This window comes from Salvelinus namaycush, chromosome 23 (genome assembly GCF_016432855.1).
Source record: "Salvelinus namaycush isolate Seneca chromosome 23, SaNama_1.0, whole genome shotgun sequence".
Lineage (NCBI taxonomy): Eukaryota > Metazoa > Chordata > Actinopteri > Salmoniformes > Salmonidae > Salvelinus > Salvelinus namaycush.
The window spans coordinates 2,432,650-2,444,554 of NC_052329.1; the positions used below are offsets into that span (position 1 = coordinate 2,432,650).

Consider the following 11,905-nt stretch of genomic DNA (forward strand, 5'->3'; position numbering starts at 1 on the left):
AGGTAGATAGATAGATAGATAGATAGATAGATAGATAGATAGATAGATAGATAGATAGATAGATAGATAGATAGATAGATAGATAGATAGATAGATAGATGGTAGGTAGGTAGGTAGGTAGGTAGGTAGGTAGGTAGGTAGGTAGGTAGGTAGATAGATAGATAGATAGATAGATAGATAGATAGATAGATAGATCGGTAGGTAGGTAGGTAGGTAGGTAGGTAGGTAGGTAGGTAGGTAGGGAGGTAGGTAGGGAGGTAGGGAGGTAGGTAGGTGGTTAGGTAGGTAGGTAGGTAGGTGGTTAGGTAGGTAGGTAGGTAGGTAGGTAGGTAGGTAGGTAGGTAGGTAGGTAGGTAGGTAGGTAGGTAGGTAGGTAGGTAGGTAGGTAGGTGGTTAGGTAGGTAGGTAGGTAGGTAGGTAGTGTGTAGAGGTGGTAGTAGGTAGGTAGGTAGGTAGGTAGGTAGGTAGGTAGGTAGGTAGGTAGATAGGTGGTTAGGTAGGCAGGTAGGTAGGTAGGTAGGTAGGTAGGTAGGTAGGTAGGTAGGTAGGTAGGTAGATAGGTAGGTATATCATTCAGGTGATAAAACACACATCTGCTCCTTCTACTGCATATGAACTATACTCAACGTTCCCATATCTACATTTCTGATCAATAGGGACACCTGGCCTTCACAACAATCATATCAATCACGTTACAGATGATCGTTACCATGGATACCATGACATGATCCAGGTTGGGTTGTTAAGGTGTCGGCGCAGTCAGTTTGTTGTTAGAGATAAACCACATAGTTCTCAGGGATCAAGCCAGTCTTTCCCTGGAACGTTGCTTGGATCCAGCCAGGTTCAATAGATGGATACACTGAGGATGGAGAGACACAGAGAGAACAGCTGTCAGTCAAAGAGAGGAGAGAGAGGAACGTTGGAGCCAGTCAGGATCAATAGATGGATACACTGAGGATATTCTAGCCTAGTGTGGTTTTATCTGTCATTAATGCTAATTATTCTCTCTTCCCTCCCTCTCTTCCCTCAGCCTCTCTCCTCTCTTCCATCCCCCTCTTCCCTCAGCCTCTCTCCTCTCTTCCATCCCCCTCTTCCCTCAGCCTCTCTCATCTCTTCCCTCAGCCTCTCTCCTCTCTTCCCTCAGGCTCTCCCCCTCTTCCCTCAGCCTCTCTCCTCTCTTCCATCCCCCTCGCCCCTCAGCCTCTCTCCTCTCTTCCATCCCCCTCTTCCCTCAGCCTCTCTCCTCTCTTCCCTCCCCCTCTTCCCTCAGCCTCTCTCCTCTCTTCCCTCAGCCTCTCTCCTCTCTTCCATCCCCCTCTTCCCTCAGCCTCTCTCCTCTCTTCCCTCCCCCTCTCCCCCTCTTCCCTCAGCCTCTCTACTCTCTTCCCTCTCCCCCTCTTCCCTCAGCCTCTCTCCTCTCTTCCATCCCCCTCTTCCCTCAGCCTCTCTCCTCTCTTCCATCCCCCTCTTCCCTCAGCCTCTCTCCTCTCTTCCATCCCCCTCTTCCCTCAGCCTCTCCCCCTCTTCCCTCAGCCTCTCTCCTCTCTCCCATCCTCCTCTTCCCTCAGCCTCTCTCCTCTCTTCCCTCTCCCCCTCTTCCCTCAGCCTCTCCCCCTCTTCCCTCAGCCTCTCCCGTCTCTTCCCTCAGCCTCTCCCCTCTCTTCCCTCAGCCCCTCCCCTCTCTTCCCTCAGCCTCTCCCCCTCTTCCCTCAGCCTCTCCCCTCTCGTCCCTCAGCCTCTCTCCTCTCTTCCATCCCCCTCTTCCCTCAGCCTCTCCCCTCTCTTCCCTCAGCCTCTCTCCTCTCTTCCATCCCCCTCTTCCCTCAGCCTCTCCCCTCTCTTCCCTCAGCCTCTCTCCTCTCTTCCATCCCCCTCTTCCCTCAGCCTCACCCCTCTCTTCCCTCAGCCTCTCTCCTCTCTTCCATCCCCCTCTTCCCTCAGCCTCTCCCCTCTCTTCCCTCAGCCTCTCTCCTCTCTTCCACCCCCCTCTTCCCTCAGCCTCTCCCCTCTCTTCCCTCAGCCTCTCTCCTCTCTTCCATCCCCCTCTTCCCTCAGCCTCTCCCCTCTCTTCCCTCAGCCTCTCTCCTCTCTTCCATCCCCCTCTTCTCTCAGCCTCACCCCTCTCTTCCGTCAGCCTCTCTCCTCTCTTCCCTCTCCTCCCCCCTCTTCCCTCAGCCTCACCCCTCTCTTCCCTCAGCCTCTCTCCTCTCTTCCATCCCCCTCTTCTCTCAGCCTCACCCCTCTCTTCCGTCAGCCTCTCTCCTCTCTTCCCTCTCCTCCCCCCTCTTCCCTCAGCCTCACCCCTCTCTTCTCCCCCTCCTCCCCATCGTACTTTATAGGGAATAGGGTGGCATTTGGAACGGGTACACAGTAATATAACTGCTGCGGAGGATGTGAACCTCTGCTGACGGCTGCTAGTGTATTCTGTCTCTGTCGTCTGAACGGATGAGATCCAGCTAAGCTGCTCCACAGCTTTCCACCACTACGAGGTCACTGTGACCTGCTGTAAGGCTGCTGTCCTGGGACTGAGCCAAACACAAGGCAAGAGGCAAAAAAACATCCCTCTGAAGCTAGGCTGGCTATCTGGGTGTTTAGAGAGAGGATAGGTAATAACATCCCTCTGAAGCTAGGCTGGCTATCTGGGTGTTTAGAGAGAGGATAGGTAATAACATCCCTCTGAAGCTAGGCTGGCTATCTGGGTGTTTAGAGAGAGGATAGGTAATAACATCCCTCTGAAGCTAGGCTGGCTATCTGGGTGTTTAGAGAGAGGATAGGTAATAACATCCCTCTGAAGCTAGGCTGGCTATCTGGGTGTTTAGAGAGAGGATAGGTAACAACATCCCTCTGAAGCTAGGCTGGCTATCTGGGTGTGTAGAGAGAGGATAGGTCATAACATCCCTCTGAGGCTAGGCTGGCTATCTGGGTGTTTAGAGAGAGGATAGGTAATAACATCCCTCTGAAGCTAGGCTGGCTATCTGGGTGTTTAGAGAGAGGATAGGTAATAACATCCCTCTGAAGCTAGGCTGGCTATCTGGGTGTTTAGAGAGAGGATAGGTCATAACATCCCTCTGAAGCTAGGCTGGCTATCTGGGTGTTTAGAGAGAGGATAGGTCATAACATCCCTCTGAAGCTAGGCTGGCTATCTGGGTGTTTAGAGAGAGGATAGGTCATAACATCCCTCTGAAGCTAGGCTGGCTTTCTGGGTGTTTAGAGAGAGGATAGGTAATAACATCCCTCTGAAGCTAGGCTGGCTATCTGGGTGTTTAGAGAGAGGATAGGTAATAACATCCCTCTGAAGCTAGGCTGGCTATCTGGGTGTTTAGAGAGAGGATAGGTAATAACATCCCTCTGAAGCTAGGCTGGCTATCTGGGTGTTTAGAGAGAGGATAGGTAATAACATCCCTCTGAAGCTAGGCTGGCTATCTGGGTGTTTAGAGAGAGGATAGGTAATAACATCCCTCTGAAGCTAGGCTGGCTATCTGGGTGTTTAGAGAGAGGATAGGTAACAACATCCCTCTGAAGCTAGGCTGGCTATCTGGGTGTGTAGAGAAAGGATAGGTAATGACATCCCTCTGAAGCTAGGCTGGCTATCTGGGTGTTTAGAGAGAGGATAGGTAATGACATCCCTCTGAAGCTAGGCTGGCTATCTGGGTGTTTAGAGAGAGGATAGGTAATGACATCCCTCTGAGGCTAGGCTGGTTGGATAGCGTCAGGCTAAAAGCAAGGTTTTTATGCTTCCACTGTCTGTACACACAAAGCTGGGAAACTGCCAAGTCATTACTGAGGCCTACCAAGTTGGGGTGGACCCTGTCTGTATGCAGGTACAGCCTACAGATGGTTCCTTCTATAGACCAGACCTGGGTAAAATACATATCTGCTGTATACAGGAACAGATGGACCCATTCTGTTTACCAGTAGACACAGCCCATTAGCTGTCTGTGTGTGTTAACTGAGTGAGTGTCTCACCGTTTGAGAAGAAAGCCCCTTGTGGGAAGCTGAGCTCATGGCTGTGTTCTGCCTCACAGGAGTACATGGCCTTCGCGTCTCTAAAACCAACACAGGAGACATTACCAAGTCAACAGACATACTATGGCATTGGTGTCTCTATGGATATGGATGAACAGAGGGATAAAGACAGACAGATACATCTCTATAAAGGTGGATGGAGGGATAAAGACAGACACATGACACAGTTAAATATCTCTGCAGCAACACATGATAAATGAAACACACAGGAGACATACAACGACAGGTGACTAACAAGTGATTAACAGGTGACTCACAGGTGACTAACAGGTGAATAACAGGTGAATAACAGGTGAATAACAGTTGACCAACAGGTGAATAACAGGTGAATAACAGTTGACCAACAGGTGAATAACAGGTAAATAACAGGTGAATAACAAGTGAATAACAGGTGAATAACAGGTGAACAACGGGTGAATAACAGGTGAATAACAGGTGACCAACAGTTGACCAACAGGTAAATAACAGGTGAATAACAGGTGAATAACAGGTAAATAACAGGTGAATAACAGGTGAATAACATGTAAATAACAGGTAAATAACAAATTAATAGCAGGTGAATAACAGGTAAATAACATGTGAATAACAGGTAAATAACAGGTAAATAACAAATGAATAGCAAGTGAATAACAGGTGAATAACAGGTGAATAACAGGTAAATAACAGGTAAATAACAAATGAATAGCAGGTGAATAACAGGTGAATAACATGTGAATAACAGGTAAATAACAGGTGAATAACATGTAAATAACAGGTGAATAACAGGTAAATAACAGGTGAAGAACAGGTGAATAACAGGTAAATAACAGGTGAATAACAGGTAAATAACAGGTAAATAACATGTAAATAACAGGTAAATAACATGTAAATAACATGTAAATAACAGGTGAATAACAGGTGAATAACAGGTGAATAACAGGTGAATAACATGTAAATAACAGGTAAATAACATGTAAATAACATGTGAATAACAGGTAAATAACAGGTGAATAACAGGTGAATAACAGGTAAATAACAGGTGAATAACAGGTGAATAACATGTAAATAACAGGTAAATAACATGTGAATAACAGGTGAATAACAGGTGAATAACAGGTGAATAACAGGTAAATAACAGGTGAATAACAGGTGAATAACATGTAAATAACAGGTAAATAACATGTGAATAACAGGTGAATAACAGGTAAATAACATGTAAATAACATGTAAATAACAGGTGAATAACAGGTGAATAACAGGTAAATAACAGGTGAATAACAGGTGAATAACATGTAAATAACAGGTAAATAACATGTGAATAACAGGTGAATAACAGGTAAATAACAGGTGAATAACAGGTGAATAACATGTAAATAACAGGTAAATAACATGTGAATAACAGGTGAATAACAGGTAAATAACAGGTGAATAACAGGTGAATAACATGTAAATAACATGTAAATAACATGTAAATAACATGTGAATAACAGGTGAATAACAGGTAAATAACAGGTGAATAACATGTAAATAACATGTAAATAACAGGTGAATAACAGGTGAATAACAGGTAAATAACAGGTGAATAACAGGTGAATAACATGCAATAACACAATGAACAGATTGAAGAATGAGGAATCAGAATGAATGCACAATTTAACATGTTTTAAAGGTAGGTTACGCCACTAAATGGAGGAGAGAGCAGGCTGTATATTGAGTAGGTCAGACATATTGGGATAAAGTAGATATTGGGATAAAAAGACAGGCATATTCTGACATTCTACCTTCCAACAGGTGTGGTCTGCGCCGCAGAAGGGCAGTTTTCAAACAGCATGGCTCTCGCAGCAACCCTGAAACACACACAGGAACAATTCAGTCCCATTTGCCTATTGTCTCTCAAATCTATTTACCAATGGCCTGAAATCTCATACTAATTACATACAAGGGTGTGAATTATTTTATGTTCAAAAGGTCGTCTTGAGTCATTTTGACCCTGCACACAGGGGTGAGTGCACTTTCATTCAGAGCGGCCAGTGTTCCTCATTTTTGAGTGTGAAGTCACAGCATGTCTTATTGTTAAGTGTGAAGTCACAGCGAAACGGCTTCAGCTACACAATAAGACACACAATAGGGGAGGCTTCCTTCCCTTCCGTTACCAGAGGCAGGCAAGCAGGCAGGCGGCCAGCCTTGCCCTCCCCTTCCTTCCCCCTCCTCTGCCTTCCCCTCCAAGGTGCAGAACCAGCTCTTGACCCACTGAAGACACAGGAGAGGAGGCCCTTATCCTACAGGACACCTGAAGACACAGGAGAGCCCTTATCCTACAGGACAACTGAAGACATATGAGAGAAGGCCCTTATCCTACAGGACAACTGAAGACACAGGAGAGCCCTTATCCTACAGGACAACTGAAGACACAGGAGAGAAGGCCCTTATCCTACAGGACAACTGAAGACACAGGAGAGGAGGCCCTTATCCTACAGGACAACTGAAGACACAGGAAAGGAGGCCCTTATCCTACAGGACAACTGAAGACACAGGGCAGGAGGCCCTTAACCTACAGGACAACTGAAGACACAGGAGAGGAGACCCTTATCCTACAGGACAACTGAAGACACAGGAGAGAAGGCCCTTATCCTACAGGACAACTGAAGACACAGGAAAGGAGGCCCTTATCCTACAGGACAACTGAAGACACAGGAGAGGAGGCCCTTATCCTACAGGGCAACTGAAGACACAGGAAAGGAGGCCCTTATCCTACAGGACAACTGAAGACACAGGAGAGGAGGCCCTTATCCTACAGGACAACTGAAGACACAGGAGAGCCCTTATCCTACAGGACAACTGAAGACACAGGAGAGGAGGCCCTTATCCTACAGGACAACTGAAGACACAGGAGAGAAGGCCCTTATCCTACAGGACAACTGAAGACACAGGAGAGGAGACCCTTATCCTACAGGACAACTGAAGACACAGGAAAGGAGGCCCTTATCCTACAGGACAACTGAAGACACAGGACAGGAGGCCCTTATCCTACAGGACAACTGAAGACACAGGAAAGGAGGCCCTTATCCTACAGGACAACTGAAGACACAGGACAGGAGGCCCTTATCCTACAGGACAACTGAAGACACAGGAGAGAAGGCCCTTATCCTACAGGACAACTGAAGACATATGAGAGAAGGCCCTTATCCTACAGGACAACTGAAGACACAGGAGAGGAGGCCCTTATCCTACAGGACAACTGAAGACACAGGAGAGCCCTTATCCTACAGGACAACTGAAGACACAGGAGAGAAGGCCCTTATCCTACAGGACAACTGAAGACACAGGAGAGGAGGCCCTTATCCTACAGGACAACTGAAGACACAGGAGAGGAGGCCCTTATCCTACAGGACAACTGAAGACACAGGAAAGGAGGCCCTTATCCTACAGGACAACTGAAGACACAGGAGAGGAGACCCTTATCCTACAGGACAACTGAAGACACAGGAGAGGAGACCCTTATCCTACAGGACAACTGAAGACACAGGAGAGGGGGCCCTTATCCTACAGGACAACTGAAGACACAGGAAAGGAGGCCCTTATCCTACATGACAACTGAAGACACAGGACAGGAGGCCCTTATCCTACAGGACAACTGAAGACACAGGAGAGAAGGCCCTTATCCTACAGGACAACTGAAGACACAGGAGAGCCCTTATCCTACAGGACAACTGAAGACACAGGAGAGAAGGCCCTTATCCTACAGGACAACTGAAGACACAGGAGAGGGGGCCCTTATCCTACAGGACAACTGAAGACACAGGAAAGGAGGCCCTTATCCTACATGACAACTGAAGACACAGGACAGGAGGCCCTTATCCTACAGGACAACTGAAGACACAGGAGAGCCCTTATCCTACAGGACAACTGAAGACACAGGAAAGGAGGCCCTTATCCTACAGGACAACTGAAGACACAGGAGAGGAGGCCCTTATCCTACATGACAACTGAAGACACAGGAGAGACCTTATCCTACAGGACAACTGAAGACACAGGACAGGAGGCCCTTATCCTACAGGACAACTGAAGACACAGGAGAGGAGGCCCTTATCCTACATGACAACTGAAGACACAGGAGGCCCTTATCCTACAGGACAACTGAAGACACAGGACAGGAGGCCCTTATCCTACATGACAACTGAAGACACAGGAGAGACCTTATCCTACAGGACAACTGAAGACACAGGAGAGGAGACCCTTATCCTACAGGACAACTGAAGACACAGGACAGGAGGCCCTTATCCTACAGGACACCTGAAGACACAGGAGAGCCCTTATCCTACATGACAACTGAAGACACAGGAAAGGAGGCCCTTATCCTACAGGACAACTGAAGACACAGGAGAGACCTTATCCTACAGGACAACTGAAGACACAGGAGAGGAGGCCCTTATCCTACAGGACAACTGAAGACACAGGAGAGAAGGCCCTTATCCTACAGGACAACTGAAGACACAGGAAAGGAGGCCCTTATCCTACAGGACAACTGAAGACACAGGAGAGGAGGCCCTTATCCTACAGGACAACTGAAGACACAGGAGAGGAGACCCTTATCCTACAGGACAACTGAAGACACAGGAGAGGAGACCCTTATCCTACAGGACAACTGAAGACACAGGAGAGGGGGCCCTTATCCTACAGGACAACTGAAGACACAGGACAGGAGGCCCTTATCCTACAGGACAACTGAAGACACAGGAGAGCCCTTATCCTACAGGACAACTGAAGACACAGGAAAGGAGGCCCTTATCCTACATGACAACTGAAGACACAGGAAAGGAGGCCCTTAGGAGGTGCCTGAGGAAGGCCCACAGCATCGTCGGGGATGCCAACCACCTCAGCCACGAGCTGTTCTCTCCCTTACCATGGGGCAGACGGTATCGGAGCATGAGGTTTGATTTCAACAGGCTCAGACACAGTTTCAATGTACAAGCCATCAGACTGCTGAACACTTCCCTGTGTCCTTCTCTGTGTCCTTCCCTGTGGCCCTCCCCGTGACCCTTCCTGTGTCCCTCCCCGTGTTTCCTTCCCTGTGTCCCTCCACGTGTCCCTCCCCGTGTTTCCTTCCCTGTGTCCTTCCCTGTGTCCCTCCCTGTGTCCTTCCCTGTGTCCCTCTCGTGTCCTTCCCTGTGTCCCTCCCTGTGTCCTTCCCTGTGTCCTTCCCTGTGTCCTTCCCTGTGTCCCTCCCGTGTCCCTCTCGTGTCCTTCCCTGTGTCCCTCCCTGTGTCCTTCCCTGTGTCCCTCCCTGTGTCCTTCCCTGTGTACTTCCCTGTGTCCTTCCCTGTGTCCTCCCCGTGTCCCTCCCTGTGTCCCTCCCCGTGTTTCCTTCCCTGTGTCCCTCCACGTGTCCCTCCCCGTGTTTCCTTCCCTGTGTCCCTCCCCGTGTCCCTCCCCGTGTCCCTCCCTGTGTCCCTCCCGTGTCCCTCTCGTGTCCTTCCCTGTGTCCCTCCCTGTGTCCTTCCCTGTGTCCTTCCCTGTGTCCTTCCCTGTGTCCCTCCCGTGTCCCTCTCGTGTCCTTCCCTGTGTCCCTCCCTGTGTCCCTCCCTGTGTCCTTCCCTGTGTCCTTCCCTGTGTCCCTCCCTGTGTCCTTCCCTGTGTCCTTCCCTGTGTCCTTCCCTGTGTCCCTCCCCATGTCCTTCCCTGTGTCCCTCCCTGTGTCCTTCCCTGTGTCCTTCCCTGTGTCCCTCCCCGTGTCCCTCCCTGTGTCCCTCCCCGTGTTTCCTTCCCTGTGTCCCTCCACGTGTCCCTCCCCGTGTTTCCTTCCCTGTGTCCCTCCCCGTGTCCCTCCCTGTGTCCCTCCCGTGTCCCTCTCGTGTCCTTCCCTGTGTCCCTCCCTGTGTCCTTCCCTGTGTCCTTCCCTGTGTCCCTCCCCGTGTCCTCCCTGTGTCCCTCCCTGTGTCCTTCCCTGTGTCCTTCCCTGTGTCCTTCCCTGTGTCCCTCCCGTGTCCCTCTCGTGTCCTTCCCTGTGTCCCTCCCTGTGTTCTTCCCTGTGTCCCTCCCTGTGTCCTTCCCTATGTCCTTCCCTGTGTCCTTCCCTGTGTCCCTCCCTGTGTCCTTCCCTGTGTCCTTCCCTGTGTCCTTCCCTGTGTCCCTCCCCATGTCCTTCCCTGTGTCCCTCCCTGTGTCCTTCCCTGTGTCCTTCCCTGTGTCCCTCCCCGTGTCCCTCCCTGTGTCCCTCCCCGTGTTTCCTTCCCTGTGTCCCTCCACGTGTCCCTCCCCGTGTTTCCTTCCCTGTGTCCCTCCCCGTGTCCCTCCCTGTGTCCCTCCCGTGTCCCTCTCGTGTCCTTCCCTGTGTCCCTCCCTGTGTCCTTCCCTGTGTCCTTCCCTGTGTCCCTCCCCGTGTCCCTCCCTGTGTCCCTCCCTGTGTCCTTCCCTGTGTCCCTCCCTGTGTCCTTCCCTGTGTCCCTCCCTGTGTCCTTCCCTGTGTCCTTCCCTGTGTCCTTCCCTGTGTCCTTCCCTGTGTCCCTCCCCATGTCCCTCCCCGTGTCCCTCCCTGTGTCCTTCCCTGTGTCCTTCCCTGTGTCCCTCCCCATGTCCCTCCCCGTGTCCCTCCCTGTGTCCCTCCCTGTGTGCTTCCCTATGTCCTTCCCCGTGAGAGAGAGAGAAAGAGGGATAATGAGAGAGTGAGGGAGGGGGAGAAGAAAGAAAGAGAGGGGGAGAGCGGAGAGAGAAGGAAGGAGAGAGAGATCTGCTGGGTCACATCAACCCAGCAGCAGGCAGAACGGAATAAAAGCAGACTGACTGACTCTCCAACTGATAGGAAACACATAAATCTCACAGCACGCACGCACACACACACGCACGCACGCACATACACACAGCAGGAGGAAAGGTTCACAGTACGATCTGTCTGGCAGAGAAAAACTGTGTGTTTTAAGGGCTGTTTATTTTGTGTGTGTGTGTGTGTGTATTGTGTGTATTGTAGTAGTGCCATGTCCATTACACTGATCCTGGTCTCTGGTATCCGTTGCTGGAAGACTCCATCTTGTCCGGTCTGTCCAATCTTCGACGGGTGACTAGTTTAGGAGGGAGGTCTGGGTGGTCTGTAGACGTTGCACTCTCTTTACGATCCTTCTGTTGGTCTTTTTGGTCCAGCGTCACGGCAGACAGACTCTGCACTGAACCAGCCAGACTCCTACGGCCTTGGGGAAGAGACCTCAGTGGGTGAGTCCAAAATGGATCCCAATTCCCTATGGTGCACTACTACACTACTACAGGTCCTGTCTACTACACTACTATAGGCCCTGTCTACTACACTACTATAGGTCCTGTCTACTACACTACTATAGGTCCTGTCTACTACACTACTATAGGTCCTGTCTACTACACTACTATAGGCCCTGTCTACTACACTACTACAGGTCCTGTCTACTACACTACTATAGGTCCTGTCTACTACACTACTATAGGTCCTGTCTACTACACTACTATAGGTCCTGACTACTATACTACTATAGGTCCTGTCTACTACACTACTATAGGTCCTGTCTACTACACTACTATAGGCCCTGTCTACTACACTACTATAGGTCCTGTCTACTACACTACTATAGGTCCTGTCTACTACACTACTATAGGTCCTGTCTACTACACTACTATAGGCCCTGTCTACTACACTACTATAGGCCCTGTCTACTACACTACTATAGGCCCTGTCTACTACACTACTATATGTCCTGTCTACTACACTACTATAGGTCCTGTCTACTACACTACTATAGGTCCTGTCTACTACACTACTATAGGCCCTGTCTACTACACTACTATAGGCCCTGTCTACTACACTACTATAGGTCCTGTCTACTACACTACTATAGGCCCTGTCTACTACACTACTATAGGTCCTGTCTACTACACTACT

The 11,905-nt window shown here is 49.7% G+C and overlaps 1 protein-coding gene across 1 annotated transcript; it reads right to left on the reverse strand.

The window, feature by feature from the left end:
• Positions 1-473: 473 nt before the first annotated feature.
• On the reverse strand, positions 474-11,285 carry LOC120018023 (rho GTPase-activating protein 42). The gene is made up of 4 exons (XM_038960977.1): positions 10,988-11,285; positions 5,787-5,852; positions 3,967-4,046; positions 474-859 (listed from the first exon to the last, which is right to left on the reverse strand). Exons 1-4 carry the CDS (start codon positions 11,026-11,028, stop codon positions 771-773), a joined length of 276 nt encoding a protein of 91 aa, XP_038816905.1. The 5' UTR covers positions 11,029-11,285; the 3' UTR covers positions 474-770.
• Positions 11,286-11,905: the final 620 nt, after the last annotated feature.